An 18,688-nucleotide genomic window follows, 5' to 3' on the forward strand; every position below is an offset into this window, starting at 1 on the left:
GACATGGTCAATCGTGTCGAACGCTGCAGAAAGGTCAAGTAGGGTAAGCACTGACACATCACCACCATCCAGAGCAGACAGAATGTCACTGATTATTTTAAGTAGGGCTGTTTCAGTACAGTGAGAAGGGCGATAAGCAGACTGAGAGTGCGAGATCAAATCATGGGTGTTCAAATATGACAACAGCTGCTTCAAAACTACCTTTTCAAAAACTTTGAACAAGAATAATAAATTAGATACAGGACGATAATTCTTCAAAATATTGACATCAAGACTAGGTTTTTTGAGAAGTGGTTTGACAAGTGCAGTTTTGAACAATGATGGAAAAACACCAGATAACAGGCTATCATTGACAATTTGAGTAAGAGTTGGCAACAACACATCAAGATTCTCAAAAAGCAGTGGTGTGGGTATGGCATCAAGTGGACAAATTGTTGGTTTGGACTTCAGAATAATGGATCTAAGGTCTTTTTCACTGATTGGCTGAAATGATGAAAAAGAACAATCAGTGGGAACATCAAGTTTGGACTTCAGAATAATGGATTTAAGGTCTTTTTCACTGATTGGCTGAAATGATGGAAAAGAACAATCAGTGGGAACATCAACATGACTGGAGGAAGCAGAATGTGCACTCATCTGATCAAGTTCAGAACGAATATCAGAAACCTTCTTGATAAAATAATCACTGAATACATCTGGCAGCTGACTAGCGGGGAAAACAGTGGGAAGTGGGGATACCTTACTGCGGCCGGTCAACCGGCAGCAAATATCGAACAGTTTTTTTGCTTGAATCGCAAGCAATAATCTGGGTTTGGAGGAAGGTTGTCTTTGCTGCGTGTACTTCTTCTTCTTCTCTTAGGATAGCTGCCTGCCAGGGTTGACGAGCCTATCCTGCCCGGCTATTTGACTGCGTGTACTAACTTAGTTACAATGTCCTTTGCTCCTTGAAATATTTGTTTATGGACAGTAAGACCAGTCTTAAGATACCTGCGCTCAGCACGCCTACGGTCACATTTGGCATCACGCAGTTCGACACAGATATTGGAATACCACGGTGCGGACTTGGACGGGCGGACACGGCGACGTGAAACAGGGGCATGAACGTCAAGAGCAGCACGAAGTGTGGCATCAAGTTGGTCAGCGGAGGGGGAGGGGGGCAGCGCGTTCTGCAGCTCGTCCCTAAAAGCGTCTTTATCCATCGTACGGAGACAGCGGACAGACTTAAACATGGGTGGAGGAGGAGGACACTGGGTCATCAGATCAAACAAAACACAAAAATGATCTGAGGCTAAGACATGTGTAACAGACACAGATTGAACAATATGATCATCAGGCCTATGCATAACCCAATCCAGTATGTGATTCTTCTTGTGCGTTGGATGACTGACTGACTGTGTGAATTGAAAAACATCTAAAATATCTAACATCTTGACAGTGGAAGGGTGGTTGCAGTCATCAAAATGAACATTGATATCACTAAGCAAAACAGGAGTTCCAGACAAAGTGTTACAATGGTCAACAAGGTCATGAAATTCAGAGAAAAACATGGCATCAGTCAATTTGTTTTTTGAGTTTGGAGGAGGCCTATAGATGCAAAACAACTGAACTGGTTTCTGATGAAGGGCTAGTGTCACTTGTACACACTCAAAGGATGGATGTGTAAATGGCAGTACCGAATTAAACGACACATGACTAGAGAGAGAGTTTTTGAAGATCACTGCTATTCCACCACCGCGAGTGACACTGCGGGGAAACGATCGGAGGGAATAGTTTGCTGGTGTCAAGTCAACAATACGGAGATTTAAGAAACGAAACGTTGGGACGTTTCGTTTTGAAGTTGTGGTAAACGTCATTATTTCGGGGGTCTCTCGCTGGAAAGGTGAAGGTCAACTGAAACGGAACGTGGAACGTCAAAACGCAGTCACGTTTTCCACCCCCAAAAAACGAACAATATTTCGTCAACTTTTGTGAGTATTTTTGCACACTAACAGTTTTATTTGTTGGCCATTTTATGCATTGCTAGATTCATCAACCCTTTCACAGTCTTTCAGCGCTGAGAATGTGTTCATTGGAGGTAGACAACTGTTGTGAACTGAAATATTTTGAAGGGTGCTGATCCTGGTACATTTATCCAACTTCATGGTGAGAAAGCAAATGGCGAAGCAGAAGTAGGTCATCGCATCGAATTTTTATTCTGGCTTCGTATGTGATCAGGTGCATGAATTGAAAAATGTGAAGCTCTTGTGCGTGCAATGCGAGTATGTCAATCCTTTATTGACTCGTGGAGTTGAAATTATGCCATGCCCAGTCAGCGGATCATATCCTGCCATGCCCGGCCTTTCATTCCGAAACGAAACGTGAATACATCTAAATCTTGTCTGCGGCCTATGCCGTCTCGTTACACGTTCCGTTTCGCGGGGTGACTCATTCACCAAACGAAACGAGCTGCAAAACGAAACGTGCTGTTTCTTAAATCTCGCTAACAGTCTCGGTCAAAATCAAAATGTCTAGGTCATTGTCTGTGACAAACTCGACGATTTCTGTTCTTTTACATGCTTGCTGAGTTGAAGAAACAGACTGAGCGTTGAAAAGTGCGATGCGGAGAGGTGTGATGGTGGAAGTGGGGAGTAAGGTGTGTGATCGAGACTTACAGTCTTTTGGCGTCGGTAGCACTGCCCCATTCCTCCGACGTGGTCAACGACGATGTCCCCTGTGTGCCTTCTTTGGAGGGATGTGTAGGCATGGTAGCTGATGGCAGTGAATGCCAAGGTCGTGAAGACGACGACACAGCGACGAAGCGTCACTGGGTACACAGCTGGAGGCAGATCGAGGCGACGACGAAGGCCCCGACTGTCGATCAGGTAATCCAAGTACGGGAGGCACAGCAGTACTGCTCGGGTTCAAGTCCAACAGGTACTCTCTGGTGAAACAGCGACGATCAGAGCGAACACCGATAGGCACACGAGGTAGGCCTACGGGTACGGGTACGCGTGCACTGTAAGCGGCGTAAACAAGCGCACTGTCATCGCTGCTTGCCAACTGGCTGAGCAAGTCGCTGAAGAGGCCTACTGAGCACTGCACAGTGATGGCTAGCCAAACGACGAAGATGGAGAAAGCTCTGAGATCCATGGACAGAATGCGTAGAAAATTATACCACTGTGTAGACAGTTCCATCAGACAACTTCTGGTAGTAAATCCAATCGATAAAACTTTGATAAAATAGGTAATTTGGTAAAAAGTAGTGAGAGGTCACGTCAGGTGTGTCAATCCCCGCTCATGAACACTACTGGGCATATCCAGCGTCACGGACGAGGCATTCGGACGAACATAAAGGCACGTGGAAATCAACAAAACAACTATATTAAGTTGACAATGATCGAGGATTATGCAACTTGTGACTGTTGTTCTCTGTGAAGTATGAAATAGAGAAATATTTAATTTGTGGGCGAGTTCTTCGATGTTTGATGTGCGTCACGGACGAGGCCAAAATTCTGTCCTATTTTTCAATCACAAAGAAGTAAGTTGATATTTCTGCGAATTGTGTTCGCTGTTTTCGTTCATAGCGATGAAACATTAATGGCAAGCATTGCTCTTTCGGTAAAGATAATTCAAAAAGTTAAAAAATAAATCACATTTCGGAGAAACGCTTGAACATTTGTCACGGACGAGGCCAGTACACGTCACGGACGAGGCACGTACGAAATGCACTATAGTAGTGACGTCTTCAGGAGATCAACAAATTTTATTATAGCAACATATCGTTTTCAGTAGTCACCCACAATGTGAGACTATCATTAATTTGGGTCAGTGTTTACATTCGCTCGTTCGTCCGCCCGGGTTACGTCTGTCCGTTAGCTTTAGTAAGCATAAAGAAGGATCCTCAAGAGCCCATGAATATTTGAAAACAAAACTTGGTGGATAGGTACATATGGGTAATATAATCTGTCGTGCAAAGTTTCAAGGTTGTAAATGAAAGGTCAAGGTCAGATCTATGTTCGAACCTTGATTTTTTTCAGATTTGTGTTGGAGAGTTATCCAGCCAAAGTTTTAATCCAATCAAGTTGAAAATTGGTATTGTGACAGAGTGTATATTAAGAAATGCATCAAAATTATGAGCTCGAATGAAATATGTTTTGATTGCATGCGTTTGAGCATGTGTCTGTTTGTCTAAATATGGACAATACTTGTTGCACCAACGGGTTTTTTCTCTCATATAAATAAAACAAAACACTTGTCAAAGGTTAAAAGACAAACGATGCTGTTTATTTAACAGAATTTCGGCAAGTTGCTTTTATTTAACTTCAGGATTGTTAATTTCCCTCCAACATGAGATAACAACTGAGCATGCAGCTTCCACAGTAAATGGTTAAAATGCCAAATAAAAGTCAGTTTCTGAAAAGGCAAAGTAAAGATTGTTTCCAATTACAATGTAAAGTCAAACTAACTTGTCTTTTCCACCGTTGCCGAATCTGTTACAAATCAGCGACAGGGCGACAGCGTAGCTAACTTCGTCACCCCCCTCTCCCCCCTCCAAAACAGCACATTCATTGGCATGTCAAAATATTGACACTGAGGGACAGAGAAAGTGGCAACAAAGTCATAATAACATGAGGTAACAAATGAGCACGAAGCTTCGACGGAACACACTAAATGCCCAATAAATAAGCCAGTTTCCGTTAAGATTGCTTCCAATTATTGACTAGTGTCAGACTTGTCTTTACCACCTTTACCGAATCGGTAACCAATCAGCGACACGGCTCACTTCTTCCCCCTCCCCCCTAAAAACAGCGTAATTGGCACTGCCACTGTGAGCGACAGCTATACACTGTAGTCGGTAGATGCGTCAAGTAATCGCAGGTGAGTATTGTTTTGCAGGCTTCAATGGTACTCGGTTCGAGGGCTTTCAACGGCAACGACTGTTTCGGCGTCTTGCAGGTTGAATGGACACATAATGTTTTAGCTGGTGAATGTACCCGACGTACATCATTGGTTTGGTTGCTTTCCCAAATGTTACAGTTTTACCTGTCGCCTGGACCACCGTTATTGGCTGCCCCGAAAGCATTTTACTTGTGTATTTCACTGCAACATGACATGTCTCAGTCTAAGAATAGGTCTAAATTAATCAGCTGACTGATTTCTGATGAAGCACGCGCAAAGACAGGGAGACAAAAGGAAGGCAAATACCGCTATAACACATCAAAAAGTGCCTCGTCCGTGACACAATTAAGTCAGCAACTGTATGTCTGGCAAATTAAATAAAAGCGACAAATAGTGCCTTTCGAAAAGCTTGAAGATAATCTCAAGTAAAATTTCTGTATAAAACGAAATGCAATCAGTACATGAATTTTTGTATCCAAAATGTCACGGACGAGGCCATTTAGGGGGGTGAGTTGCATTCTTTAATATTTTGGCTACAAAGAGTTTCAACAACTGCCGACTTATATCACAGTATACATCAATGTCAGTCTCATGTGATATGATGATTACTGAAATTACAAAAAAAATTGGATTGTACTGAACCCGAATCTAAAAAAAGTGACCAAAAACGTCACTTCATGCACAGTGAAATCCTCTTAAACAATATGACTGCCAAACAAGGGACATAACTCAGTGAGGAAAATAAAATATTGATTATGAACATATGAACATTCTACAACAAAGCCAGCGTACCGAAATAAAGAAATTTGTGTTTTAATTTCAAGCGTTGAGAGAGCTAATTTTTTGGACATGCCCTACTCACTGCATTGCAGCATTTTGTCATTATTCACTCGAATGATATCTCTGTATTTTGGGAAGAGGATTAGAATCAACTAAAAACTTGTATCTTTTACACCTTTGGAACAAATGTGGGGGATGGGCGTTGACAAGGTACTATAGCCCATACACAGTTTGTGACCCGAATTAGAGGGTGGGCGTTTGCTCGACACTGGGTGTTTACAAGGTAGTTTACGGTAATTGATTCTATTCCTTGTCCGTCTGGAAACAAAAAGGAAAGGGAAGTAATTAACTCCTTGTATGAATGAAGCAAGTGACATTACACTGCAGGGGGAGTAACTTGAATTCACTAGCATCTTTGAAAAAACACCTAGTGAACATTTGTTCAGCCTGGTATTTGCTATTTGCATTAGTGTGAATTACAACCAAAAAGAGACCGACACTCGTTTCGGAATTTGCAGGAGAAAAAACTGTAGATCAAGGGATTGACGACACTGTTAATAAAATACCATCGCGAAAATATGAAGCGAGCATTCAGCTCCAGATCTCCCGTGTACATCTTCGGATCCACCTCGTCTACGATCCATAAAACCAGGGTGGGGAGATAGTTGATAATGAAGACCACAGTGAAGACAAACAGCATCAAGGATGTGCGGGCAGGAACTGGTTTGACACTTGCACCAGGAGGGTTGGAGTTAGGGGCAGCACACCGAGACCGCCGATTTAAGGTCGTTGTGGTTGCCTGGTGCTGCCACAAATAGCGTGCGATACGTGCGTACGACACGACCATAATCGTCACGCACACAATGTACAGCAAAGTCAGTACCGCCAAGTAGACCTTACGAAAGGGAGTGTGGAGATATTTGTCAGCGGCAGCGCACCCGTTTCCCGTGATATTAGAATGTGGGAACGTTATAACGTGATCCTCGACAAGCTCAGCGTAGGGGCAGGCCACGAGGACAGAAACCACGGCAGAAATGACCACAGCCCTGTACGCGCCGCGAACAGAGTTCAGGGCCCCGGGTCGGTTCCTGCAGATGGCCTTTTGGCGGTCAACAGCCACGGCCACCAGGATGGCCCCCGTGAAGAGGACGAAAGCCACATTGCCCACAAAGATGGCCTTGCAACCCCACGTGACGTAGAAGGTGACGGTAAAACGGACCATCACGATCTGCATGGGGATGGCTAGGACGTTGATGAGGAAGTCGCACACAGCCATGGCCAGGATGTACACTCGGGTCACGCTGGGCTTGAACCTCCGGTAGTACACCACGATGACGAGGGTGTTACCCACCAGACCAAGCACCATGAGGAAAGAGAGAAACGTAATACCTGGTGCTACGGCAGAGACATAATCCATGTTTATCCCATGCAAGAAGTCGTCTATGTCGTCATCAGAAGCATTGTCTCCAGTGATGGGTGCCCCTGAAACTGAAGTCATTGGGTCGTCGGTGACAGGAGGGGTACTCTGGTCGACTGTGACATTGGAGAGAGTTGTGCAGCTCGTCATCTTCAGTAGACACTAAAAGACGTTTCAAGAATCTGGGGAAAAAATGACTGCTGGTGAGACACGCACATTGTTGAAAACATATGATGTCGATCTGTTCATAGCCGTTTAACCAGAGACTGCCTACGTGTGTATGATAATATTACACAATTCGTCGCAAAAAAACGTGCTGACCTAAATCACAGAAGCAGGCAGAGAAGCACAGTCGCTGGGCCTTCTTCCTTTCAATGTTTTGTACTGCTCTTGTTCAGCCAGTCCTCCGTTTCTTAGACGCTAGATTTGGCGAGTGTGGCGAGGAAGTAGCGTTTCTTAGGCAATTCTCGCCGCGAGGAAATCTAATTTAGCGAGCTGAACTGAACTGCACTGAACTTTATTTTACAAGGACGCATAAGCACACACACACACACACACTCACACACACACACACACACACACACACACACACACACACACACACACACACACACACACACACACACACAGAAATAGGAGAACAGATCGAGCGCTCTAGATAATGAAGAGGTTTACTCTTCCATGTAGATTGCGGACATCTCGCTTGAAAATAAACCTTCAGATCTTATTTCCATTATTATTTTTTCTAAAATGTACCGGTCAAGATACCCCGCGTGCAATGTTCCAACACTCATGGTTTGTCCAAATGGTTTTCGTCTTTCAACGCAGGCACCACTGTATATACAGGAATACCGCCGTTTCAAATACTTTGCAACACATGTAGCCCAAACAAAACATGTGTCCGTACCCCTTCTTTGATTAAAACACACCTTGTTGATTTTAATCAAACAATTTTCTTGTGCAACAAGTTAAACTGGCGTCGCGTACGATTATTCACTGGCATAGTTAGTACACTTACATGTGAATGCGAAACAACAAATACGAAAAACAGGTCTTCCAACATCAAAACCCAGTCCAGCGCAGCAGACTGAACTGGCACGCTTTTTATCGCTGTGAGTGACGTGCCAGTTCAGTCTGCTGCGCTGGACTTGGTTTTGATGTTGGAAGACCTGTTTTTTGTAATTGTTGTTTCGCGTTCACATTTCCATACCACACAAGCGCGTTGTTGCTTTTGTACCAAAATTGATCCCAAATTGTAATATTCATTTGTGTTGAAGTGTGCAAAATGCTGAATTTTTGCAACATATACTGAATCCCGTTATGCTGGAATCAAGAGAAAAAGTCTACATACCTTGTAACTAGCGACAGCAGTTTGCAGTACTATGTCTCGCAAGGTTTTCTCAACAGTTGTGTGCTCTGAAAACTGTATTCTCATTGGTGAAAACAAAAGAGTGAACATTTCAATAAGGATGTAAAATAGTGTGGATTACAGGCAGTCGTGGATAATGTTACACATAGGTGCAGCATATGGGAGATTGTTATGCGAGAGCATGTGTTAAACTCTTCTCCTTTGAAAACGCGACGCTTCTCGTTGTCAAACACCGACAGCTACAAATAATTCGGATATTTTATGTAAGAATGAGTGATCGTTTGTTAGTATATTGGTTAACGTTTGTGTATATGGGTTTGTGGTATGTGTGTGTGTGTGTGTGTGTCTGTCTGTGTGTGTGTGTCTGTCTGTATGCGTGTAAGTATGTGTGTGTGTGTGTGTGTGTGTGTGTGTGTGTGTGTATGTGTGTGTGTGTGTGTGTGTGTGTGTGTGCGCGCGCGCGCGAATGTGTATATTATTTGTGTGGATGTGTGTACTTGTACTTCCGCGCATTCGTATATGCTTACTTGGCTGTCTGTCTGTCTGTCTGTGACCTCCAACTTGATCACTGAAGTCATTAGCGTCCATGTAATGTGTCCGAGTCACAGTGTGCGTGCTCCTGCATACAACTGGTCGTGCATCACTTCTAGGACTTGTACACATAGTTATTTACACAGGTACGCAGTAGGACAGACCTGTCCTCAAGAGGCCAAAATTATATACGGCTGTAGGACATAAATATATCGTGTCTGTTTGTCTCTGTCTGTTGGACAGCCTGGCGTCTAGATTACCGACCCGGAACCACGAAATGTATGAGTGAGTGTGTGTGTGTGTGTGTGTGTGTGTGTGTGTGTGTGTGTGTGTGTGTGTGTGTGTGTGTGTGTGTGTGTGTGTGTGTGTGTGTGTGTGTGTTGTGCAATCCCCATATACTCAATCTGAATATCCTACCGTAATTCAATACGCTCGTCACCCTTGAAATCGGACGGTTTAACGTTGGTGAGGATGAAAGTCTCTTGTTCATGTCAATGCTTGTTATTCGCTCATGTACCAGGAGATTGGACCGCAACACGGTGGCCTAGTGGTAAGGCGTCCGCCCAGTGAGCGGGAGGTCGTGATTTCGAACCCCGGCCGGGTCATACCTAAGACTTTAAAATTGGCAACCTAGTGGCTGCTCCGCCTGGCGTCTGGCATTATGGGGTTAGAGCTATGACTGGTTGGTCCGGTGTCAGAATAATTTGACTGGGTGAGACATGAAGCCTGTGCTGCGACTTCTGTCTTGTGTGTGGTGCACGTTAAATGTCAAAGCAGCACCGCCCTGATACCACCCTTCGTGGTGGACTGGGCGTTAAGCAAACAAACAAACAAACCAGGAGATTGGTTCAGCGTTTCTCTCACTACTACTCTTGTTGCACATATCCTATACATTTTGGCTGCTTACGTCTTTTCGTTTGTTTGGGTTTCAGTGTGGTACAGTACTTATTATAATCGATCTAAAACTGAAGGCAACAGTAAATTTACATCAGAGGTTCTCAAAGATTGGGTAAACAGTCTTGCGCGAGTTTAATATATAGGCTAATGTTGTTGTTGTCGTTCGCAATCCTGAGTTGCTATGGTCTTTATGTAAATTTGCCCTTCATCAAAACAACTCGTCGGCTGATTTGCTTGTCATATTTGGCTAAAACCCAGCATTGTTTTATGACTAAGAGAGTCATGAGTTTACGCGTTTAAGTAATTCCGACATCCCCAGAGTTTCCCGTGTGTGTGTGTGTGTGTGTGTGTGTGTGTCTATGTGTGTGTGTCTATGTGTGTGTGTCTATGTGTGTGTGTCTATGTGTGTGTGTCTATGTGTGTATGTATTTGTGTCTGTGTGTGTTTATGTGTATGTGTGTGTGTATGTACCCTTCAAAAAAAGTTAAGGACCACTTTTTCAAACGCATGCCATAAAGAAATGACAAGGTTAAATGATTTAATTTTTTCTGTATTGTTTTATTGAAGAACTGAGGACTGTCTCCAGAAAATGTCACGTCAAACATGGCAGTGAAAACAACCCTAGAGCGTGTTACTCTAGACAACCCTCTGATTTCAAATTCACAACAGTAGTATTTCTTACGACAAAAAACTGCAAAATCTTATTCAGGCAGCGATCACTTGTTAATCTCCCGCTAATAGGTAGTGAGATGTCCTACAACGTAAGATGATCTCTCCCCAGACCATCACAGAGCCCCCATCAAACGATTTCGTTCTAGAACAGCGCCATCTGCAAAGCGCTCTCTACGACGCCTCCAGACTCTGATGCGTCCATCAGCAGGATCCAAAGAGAGGCGGGACCCATCTGTAAACAAAAACTGAGCCTTACGATGACGTAACCACCTTACATGTTGAGTGCACCAGGCTCGATGGGCAGCTGGATGGTTGGCAGTCGATGTTGTTTTGCGGACTGGGCGTCTTTCACTGACGTTAAAAGCGTGTAAGCAGTTTGTAACACTTTGATTCCTGACAACAGTGTGTGGTGGCAGCTCATGGTTGATGCCTGCTGCCTTTTCAGTAACCTTTTCTTTGCTGCTTGACCTTCATTTGGATGAGGCGATCTTTCATTGTTGTGGTGACTGTAGGCCGACCATAACATTGTCGTAACTGTACTCTGACAATTGCTTGAAGCCATTCCTTCAGTCCGACGATGTTGAAGTGAGACACTGCAACACTCTGAACCACTTGCCTGGCAGAAACAACATCTTGTAGCCATCAAACTGCCCTTGCCTTATCCAAGTCTCTCTGTGTTCGTGATAGGGGCATGATGTTTCATTGCATTATTTTGTCAGTGTGTCATTTTACAAACACAAATTTGTTAGCACATTTCGTGGGTGGAACCCTGTTGTAGCACGTGCATTACTGGTTTTTGTCCTGGCATGTCTTGCACCGATTTCATAGGACTTTGAAAACTGCACACTTTTTAAAGAAAACCGCCTGTTTAGATGACACAGTGACACTGCCTACCAAAAATGTTCATAGAACAAGATTCACTGCCCTTTCGTTAATTCAAAAAAGTGACGTTTCATATAAATTGTGAAACCCTTGATTTTTTAGCGAATATTTTAATGATTGTGAACATTTCATGACCGGTCCTTAACTTTTTTGAAGAGTATATCTGTGTAAGAGTGTGTGTGTGTGTGTGTATGTGTGTATGTGCGTGCGTTTGTGTGGGCAGTGTGGGTGTGTGTGCGCGCGCGAGCGTGTGTGTGTGTGTGTGTCACAGTGTGGGATTGTGTGTGACAGTGTGTGTGTATATGCGTGCGTTTGTGTGGGCAGTGTATTTGTGTGTGTGTGCGTGTGTGTGTGTGCGCTTGTGTGGGTAGTGTGTGTGTGTGTGTGTGTGTGTATGTGTATGTGTGTGTGTGTGTTGTGTATGTGCACGAGTGTGTGTCTGTGTGTGCGTGCGTTTGTGTGGGTAGTGTGTATGTGTGCACACACTGTCTGTCTGTCTGCCTTAGTCTGTAAACAATACAATATTTAACAATCAACGGATTTCGATGATAACCTACAGATACCAAAATGTTGAGGCGGCACTGTTACATTTTTTTGGACCAAGTATGGACTTTAGGAGTGCATTTCAGTTTGAAAACTTGCAAACGTTTAAATCAATTTGTTAATTAAAAGTGCAAAAACAGATATACAAGTGGTTCCAATGCATTTTACCATAATTCTTGAATACAACTATATCGAGATACATTATCATTGAAAAGTTTAGAATTGCATTTCAGTTTGAAAACTTGCAAACGTTTAAATCAATTTGTTAATCATAATTGTGTTCGAAATCGAAATTTGCAAAAACAGATATACAAGAGGTTCCAATGCATTTTACCATAATTCTCGAATAAAACTATATATACACGTGTGTGTGTGTGTGTGTGTGCGTGTGCGTGTGTACGTGTGTGTGTGTGTGTGCGTGTGTACGTGTGTGTGTGTGTGTGTGTGTGTGTGTGTGTGTGTGTGTGTGCGAGCGTATGTGTCTGTGTCTGTGTGTGTGTATGTGCGTGCGTGCGTGCGTGTGTGTGTGTGTGTGTGTGTGTGCGTGCGTGCGTGCTGTTTATGTGAGTGTGTGTGTTTGTGTACGTGTGTGCGTGTGTGTGTGTGTGTGTGTGTGCCCTATTCACTGTGATGCCACGATCGCCTTCTCTAACCGATAAGTGGCACTGCATCGCACGATTGCCTCAGTATCAAGGGGCGCAACTCGACGGGCGCTGTGGCGGGGTGGTATAAGACGTCGGCCTCTTAATCGGAAGGTCGTGAGTTCGAATCCCGGCCGCGGCCGGCTGGTGGGTTAAGTGTGGAGATTTTTCCGATCTCCCAGGTCAACTTATGTGCAGACCTGCTAGTGGCTTATCCCGCTTCGTGTGCACACGCAAGCACAAGAACAAGTGCGCACGGAAAAGATCATGTAATCCATGTCAGAGTTCGGTGGGCTATGAAAAAAATAAAAAAATACCCAGCATGCTTCCTCCGAAAGCGGCGTATGGCTGCCTGAATGGCGGGGTAAAAATGGTCATACACGTAAAAATCCACTCGTGCAAAAACACGAGTGTACGTGGGAGTTTCAGCCCACGAATGTAGAAGAAGAAGGGGCACAACTCTTCCTCGTGGCCAATAGAAATTCCCGACATAGTTATTTATGAACATTGTCGATTCATTTTGCATGATGTTTGTGTCAGAAGAGAGAGAAACACAGACAGACAGACAGACAGACAGACAGACAGACAGACAGTGAAAGAGAGAGACCACAAAGAAAGAGATAGACAGAGACACAGAAAGAGAGAAAGGCAGATAGACGGAGACAAAGATAGAGAAAAGGAACCGAAAACTGAGCTTTGAGTAAATTCTTGTTCTTTGACGATTTCATACGCCTAAATCAAATGTACCTCATGATCTTTGTTCTCCTTGTCATCACAAAGTGTGTGTGTGTGTGTGTGTGTGTGTGTGTGTGTGCGTGCGTGCGTGCGTGCGTGCGTGCGTGCGTGCGTGTGTTTAACCTTTACAAACCTATCAGACAATGTAGATGCATTGGGAGGCTCCCGGGTCCAAGATTTGTACATGCTAAAGACAAACACTTGTTAACTGTTCCCAGTACGAACCAATCTGTACAATTTAATAAATGCAGACCAGGACTATCGTTTGGTTCCTTTCCACTCATTTGAACGACTGTAGCAAGTATACTTTTTCTACAGTAGTAAAAAAAATTTATTTTATTTAATTTGCCAACATTATGTGGGGCGTTTAATAAATACCACTGATTGTTACAATATTCCTTATAAACTGTTATAAATGTGTTTTAGCTACAATGGACATTAACATTTTCATGTACAATACCTCTTTTATTTTTTCCTTTTGTTAATTTGTTTATCTTCTTTAAATGTGTATGTGTTGTTGGAATATGTGTTGGTGAGACATATGTATGCGTATAACCATCAAACAAAAGATATACATGTAATGGCTAACATTAATATTTTCATAAAATATGATGTTTGACATCTAAACATAATAACATCACATACACCGGTACACTTCAATAAATCTATATGTAGGCCTACTGTTATCTTATAACATCCTGATCGTATTGAATTTTAGAAAACCCGGCATCGTTCCTTTACATAGGTAAACCACACCTACAGTAGTACATATTGCTCACCCATAAATCTCAACACCGCCCCCACCCCCCACCCCCCACCATCACCACCAATTCCACCACTTCACCTCTCCGCTCGCTCACCTCAACCCCTTGAAAAGGTTGTACGTATTAGCCGAGACCAGCTGTGCTGCAGCAGGTCACTCAGAATTGTAGTAACTGTGTAGTAACTGTGTATCAACACACTGAAATGCAGGTGTTAGATGGACGTTACAGGAAGTGAGTGAAGCTAACAGTCTGAGCGGATATATATCCGTACTTGGTCAGATAGAGCCATATGAATTGGTACGGATATATCCGTACCTGGGAGACAATATGAGTTAAGTCACCCAATGCTGGCAATGTGAGAGGTATCGATACCCGTATACAACGTCACAAGCGCACCTTTTCTGGGAAATGAGGTCGACTCATTGTTTCGATGCAGACCAAGATCTACTAAACCAGCAAACACGATCAATACAGCAGAATCAAACACTCAATAGGTGTGAGTGGGAAGGAATCGAACGTGTCCATGGAACGGTAGCACGTTTAAGACTGAATTTCAACGCTGCGTGTGCAAAACATTTGTCGATTAGTTTGAAACAGATAGATTGTAAGTAACTGCATAGGAGAGATATATATATGGCAGAACCAATGACACAAAAGGTATGAATAGACATGTATTTAGCGCTGACTTTCACAGAGTAGGGCACCACACAAAGAGAAAACTTAGGCTGTGAATAAGAGTTATATCCAGTCGTTGAAAATGAATGGATTAAAAGTATCAGTGTTGGGTGCTATTTAGCCCTTGTATTTATCGCTTGTGACGTGAGATCGAAGAAAGCTGGATTACAGTGCACATCAAGCTGTGTTTCTTCTGTATATCTCGGAGTACTGCCCGGGCAAGAATAGTTTCGGTAAGCTGAAAATTCTCTCTTATATCTTAGGCCGTAGCATTTGTGGTCATCGTCTGTATGCTCGTCTGCTTGTGTGTGTGTGTTTGTGGTGTGTGTGTGTGTGTGTGTGTGAGGGGGGGCATGAAGTATAAGGATGTGCGAGCGCGCGCGCGCGTGTGTGTGTGTGTGTGTATGTGTGTGTGTGTGTGTGTGTGTATGTGGGTGTGTAAGGGTGTGTGTGGGTGTGTGTAGGTGTGTGTGTACCCATGTTTCCACAGGTTTGGTTGCCTAAATCACCATAAGGCAACCATCCACACGTGGATGGCAACCTAAACTCTGGATGGCAACCTAATTGTGTGGATGGTCGCTTCATTTAACACCGTTAAATTGACTTTTTTGACGGAAAGAATGTCATAACAATGTTCAAAATGACATTCTTTCCGTCCACTATAGGCGACGAAATAGGTCAAATTTTGTGCATTTTTTAGTGCAAAATTCTTCGATGCCGGAGCGAGTACTGCACCCAGTGCTGTTGTAGTGCAAGTGCACTAGAAAGGCACTACACCCAGTGCCGCCTCTTAGGTAACCATCCACACTTTAGGTATGTGTGTGTGTGTGAGTGTGTGTGTGTCTGTCTGTCGATCAGTCTGTCTGTCTGTCTCTCTGTCTATATGTATGTCTGTCTGTCTGTCTGTCTGTCTGTCTGTCTGTCTGTTCGTATGTACTATCTGTATCTGTGTGTGTTTGTGCCTTGCTTTTCTGTTGCCCGTTTTTTCTCTTCGTCGGTTTACATTGTGTCTGTCAACTATGTGTCTCTCTGCCTCTTAAAGTGTTCCCTCCACCGACACAAAAATGTTTTACAATAAGGTCAATCCTGGTTCATCAAACTGTAAACAGCTTTAATTTCACAGACTGAGCGTCATTTGAATCTTTAAGCACTAACCGTTTAGTGTTTCCCAACAAGCTATCATCAAGTCGAGCACCAAGACATCATGGCGGACACAGATGACCTTGGCCTTGGTGACAGTGGCGTCATCAACAAAGGACTGCTTGGCCAAGGGGCATTCGGTAACGTCTACTTGGTGGAAAACACGGACAAAGAGAAGGTCGGTTTGAAATGTCCATTCCTCTTCACCCGGCGATTTCTAAGAAAACTGTCGTCTTGATTTATTATTATTTTGGCGGTTATATATTAATTCCTTTCTCTGACCGTTTAAAAAACCCACTATTCTTGTCCTCAATTATTGAAGGCACAGTAAGCCTCCCGTAAACCATCACAGATACTGTCAGGCTTTTACACACAGTACACACACCCTTCCATTTGAACGCTCACCAAACGGGAACATCCTAGGTGCTCTACGTAAAGAGCAAGCAATTTTCAAAGAATTAATTTTGCGGATTGTCTGTCAGACAATCGGACCGTGGTGCGTTTTGGTGCTAGACATAACTTTTAAAATCTAAATAATAAATTAACAGCTTGTTACACAAACATTCTTAAATCATAAAAGAATTCTTTTTTCGTCAAGACAAGATCAGTACAATTCGAAGTTTTGAAAGTTTGAAAAAAGAAAAGCCCGGAAGCAAGGTCACGCAAGGTCGTGGTTCTTGTAGCAGACGACGGTTTATGACGTCGCCGGTTCCTCTGAACAGTCAAAAGCCATCGCTGGAATTCTTGTGAACCACAGCCGTTTGTTTCGTGCATAGTCAGAGGTACATAATAACGTGCTATTGCAGATAAGCTCACAGCGAGCCGCATTCAAATTACAAACTGACGACTGCATTGTGAAAAAGGGAAACTGGATCACACGGGTTCACGATGGCTCAGGAGTAAGATAAACCACGCAAAAATAAATTCTTTGACAATTGCTCGCTCTTTACGGAGGGCAGTGCTAGGATGTTCTCAAGCAGTGAGTGTTTAAATGAAAGGGTGTTTGTACTGTGTGTAAAAGCCTGACAGTATCTGTGATGCTTTACGGGAGGCTTACTGTGCCTTTAATCAATCATTCGAGACCGTAAATTCATGCGTAGAGTGACTGGTCGATGTGCAAATGCTCAAATGACATTGTAACGAACCGATTTTTGCGTCCTAACTACGGCCTTCTTACTGTTTTCGTGTATTACAGCAGGCCATGCGAGAAGCGCATGTGTTTTTAAGGCGATGTGTGGCACTAAAATTAAACTTGGAGAATACATGAAATAACCTTGTTTTCTTGTTTGTTATTGAAGTGACTTATAACAATGAATGAAATAGTTGTAAATATTAATGGACACAGATCGCCGTTGCTATGGAAAAAGCCGCCATAAAGGATTTCTAGGAAACGGTTTTACAGCAATATAATACATCAGAAATGCATGATATTTGGCACAAACATACACATGTCTTTTATCTACAATCATGTAGAACGATATGTTTACCAAAGACCACAGTTGAATTTATATTAATTTTTTTAATAAGGATTAATGAATTTCTAACCGCATATTCATTAATCCTTATTTCAAAATTTAATATAAATTCAACTGTAGTCTTTTCTCAAAACATCCATCTATATGTATCTTTGTGCCAAATATTAAGCATTTTTGATATATGATGTTGCTGTAAAACCGTGTCCTAGAAATCCAATATGGCGTTGTTAAAGCCAGTTTCCATAGCAACGACAGTCTATGTCCTATAGTATTCACATATTTTTCATTTCTTTTCATATAAAGTCATTTCAATAACTACCCAGAAAACTAAATTATTCCATGTATTCTTTAAGTTTATTTCTGGTGATTTTAGTGCCTCACATCGCCTAAAATAATATGGTATGTATCGATTGGAGATTGGATTTCCCTTCTTTGAGTCATGTGACGTCAGAGGCCGACAAAACTTTATAATTTGGCTTTTCAGGTTGACCGAAACTTCAAAGGAACTAAAAAAAAAAAACGTCATGTGTTTGATTGCATGTGTGTGTGCTGTTCAATGTCAAAACAACAGCAAAGTGAGTACATGACGTGTGTTTTGTAGTTCCTTTGAAGTTTCGGTCAACCTGAAACGCCCAAATATGAAGCTTATGTGTTTGATTGCATACATGTGGATTGCATGCATGTGTGTGTGTGCTCGTTCAATCGTCAAAACAACAACAAAGTCATAAGTACCTGAAAGGAATTCGATCGATACATAAATGTTATTTGCGTGTTTGACCAAAATATGACATTTTACACAGATCTCGACAGTCATTGTTCACCTCGACCGCTAGCGCGGTCTCGGAGAACAATGACTGTCTCGATCTGTGTAAAATGTCATATTTTGGTCAAACACGCAAATAACGTAACTATAGTGTATGATGACGAGATAAATAACCCCTCTCTCACCTCTTCCATCTCTAAAAAGACTCTCAGATATTCGTTCACTGTGTAAACTGTGCGTTTTTACATTTAGTCAAGTTATGACTAAATGTTTTAACATCGAGGGGGGAATCGAGACGAGGGTCGTGGTGTATGTGTGTGTGTGTGTGTGTGTGTGTGTGTGTGTGTGTGTGTGTGTGTGTGTGTGTGTGTGTGTGTGTGTGTGTATGTGTGTGTGTGTGTGCGTGCGTGCGTGCGTGTAGAGCGATTCAGACCAAACTACTGGACCGATCTTTATGAAATTTGACATGAAAGTTCCTGGGTATGATATCCCCGAACAGGTTTTTCATTTTTTTGATAAATGTCTT

The 18,688-nt window shown here is 42.9% G+C and overlaps 2 protein-coding genes across 2 annotated transcripts in view; one reads left to right on the forward strand and one right to left on the reverse strand.

Moving 5' to 3' along the window:
* Positions 1-632: 632 nt before the first annotated feature.
* LOC138980688 (neuropeptide FF receptor 1-like) lies at positions 633-8,531 on the reverse strand. Its single transcript, XM_070353597.1, has 5 exons — positions 8,427-8,531; positions 6,225-7,257; positions 2,652-2,850; positions 988-1,247; positions 633-636 (listed from the first exon to the last, which is right to left on the reverse strand). Exons 2-5 carry the CDS (start codon positions 7,223-7,225, stop codon positions 633-635), a joined length of 1,464 nt encoding a protein of 487 aa, XP_070209698.1. The 5' UTR covers positions 7,226-7,257; positions 8,427-8,531.
* A 5,976-nt stretch (positions 8,532-14,507) lies between these two features.
* LOC138980690 (serine/threonine-protein kinase Nek11-like) overlaps positions 14,508-18,688 on the forward strand; it is a 5,573-nt gene continuing 1,392 nt past the window's right edge. The window contains exons 1-2 of the mRNA XM_070353598.1: positions 14,508-15,017; positions 15,961-16,102. Coding sequence (XP_070209699.1) covers positions 15,989-16,102 — 114 coding nt within the window. The 5' untranslated portion in view covers positions 14,508-15,017; positions 15,961-15,988. The remainder of the gene's footprint in view (positions 15,018-15,960; positions 16,103-18,688) is intronic.

Source organism: Littorina saxatilis, linkage group LG11 (assembly GCF_037325665.1).
Source record: "Littorina saxatilis isolate snail1 linkage group LG11, US_GU_Lsax_2.0, whole genome shotgun sequence".
Taxonomy (NCBI): Eukaryota; Metazoa; Mollusca; class Gastropoda; order Littorinimorpha; family Littorinidae; genus Littorina; species Littorina saxatilis.

Coding starts and splice junctions, on each gene's coding strand:
- LOC138980688 (XM_070353597.1), bottom strand. CDS start 7,225: ATGACGAGCTGCACAACTCTCTCCAATGTCACAGTCGACCAGAGTACC. Junction 2,851..6,224: donor CGCTTCATATTTTCGCGATG/GTATTTTATTAA, acceptor CCTGATCGACAG/TCGGGGCCTTCGTCGTCGCC. Junction 1,248..2,651: donor GCTACCGACGCCAAAAGACT/GTAAGTCTCGAT, acceptor CTGATGACCCAG/TGTCCTCCTCCTCCACCCAT.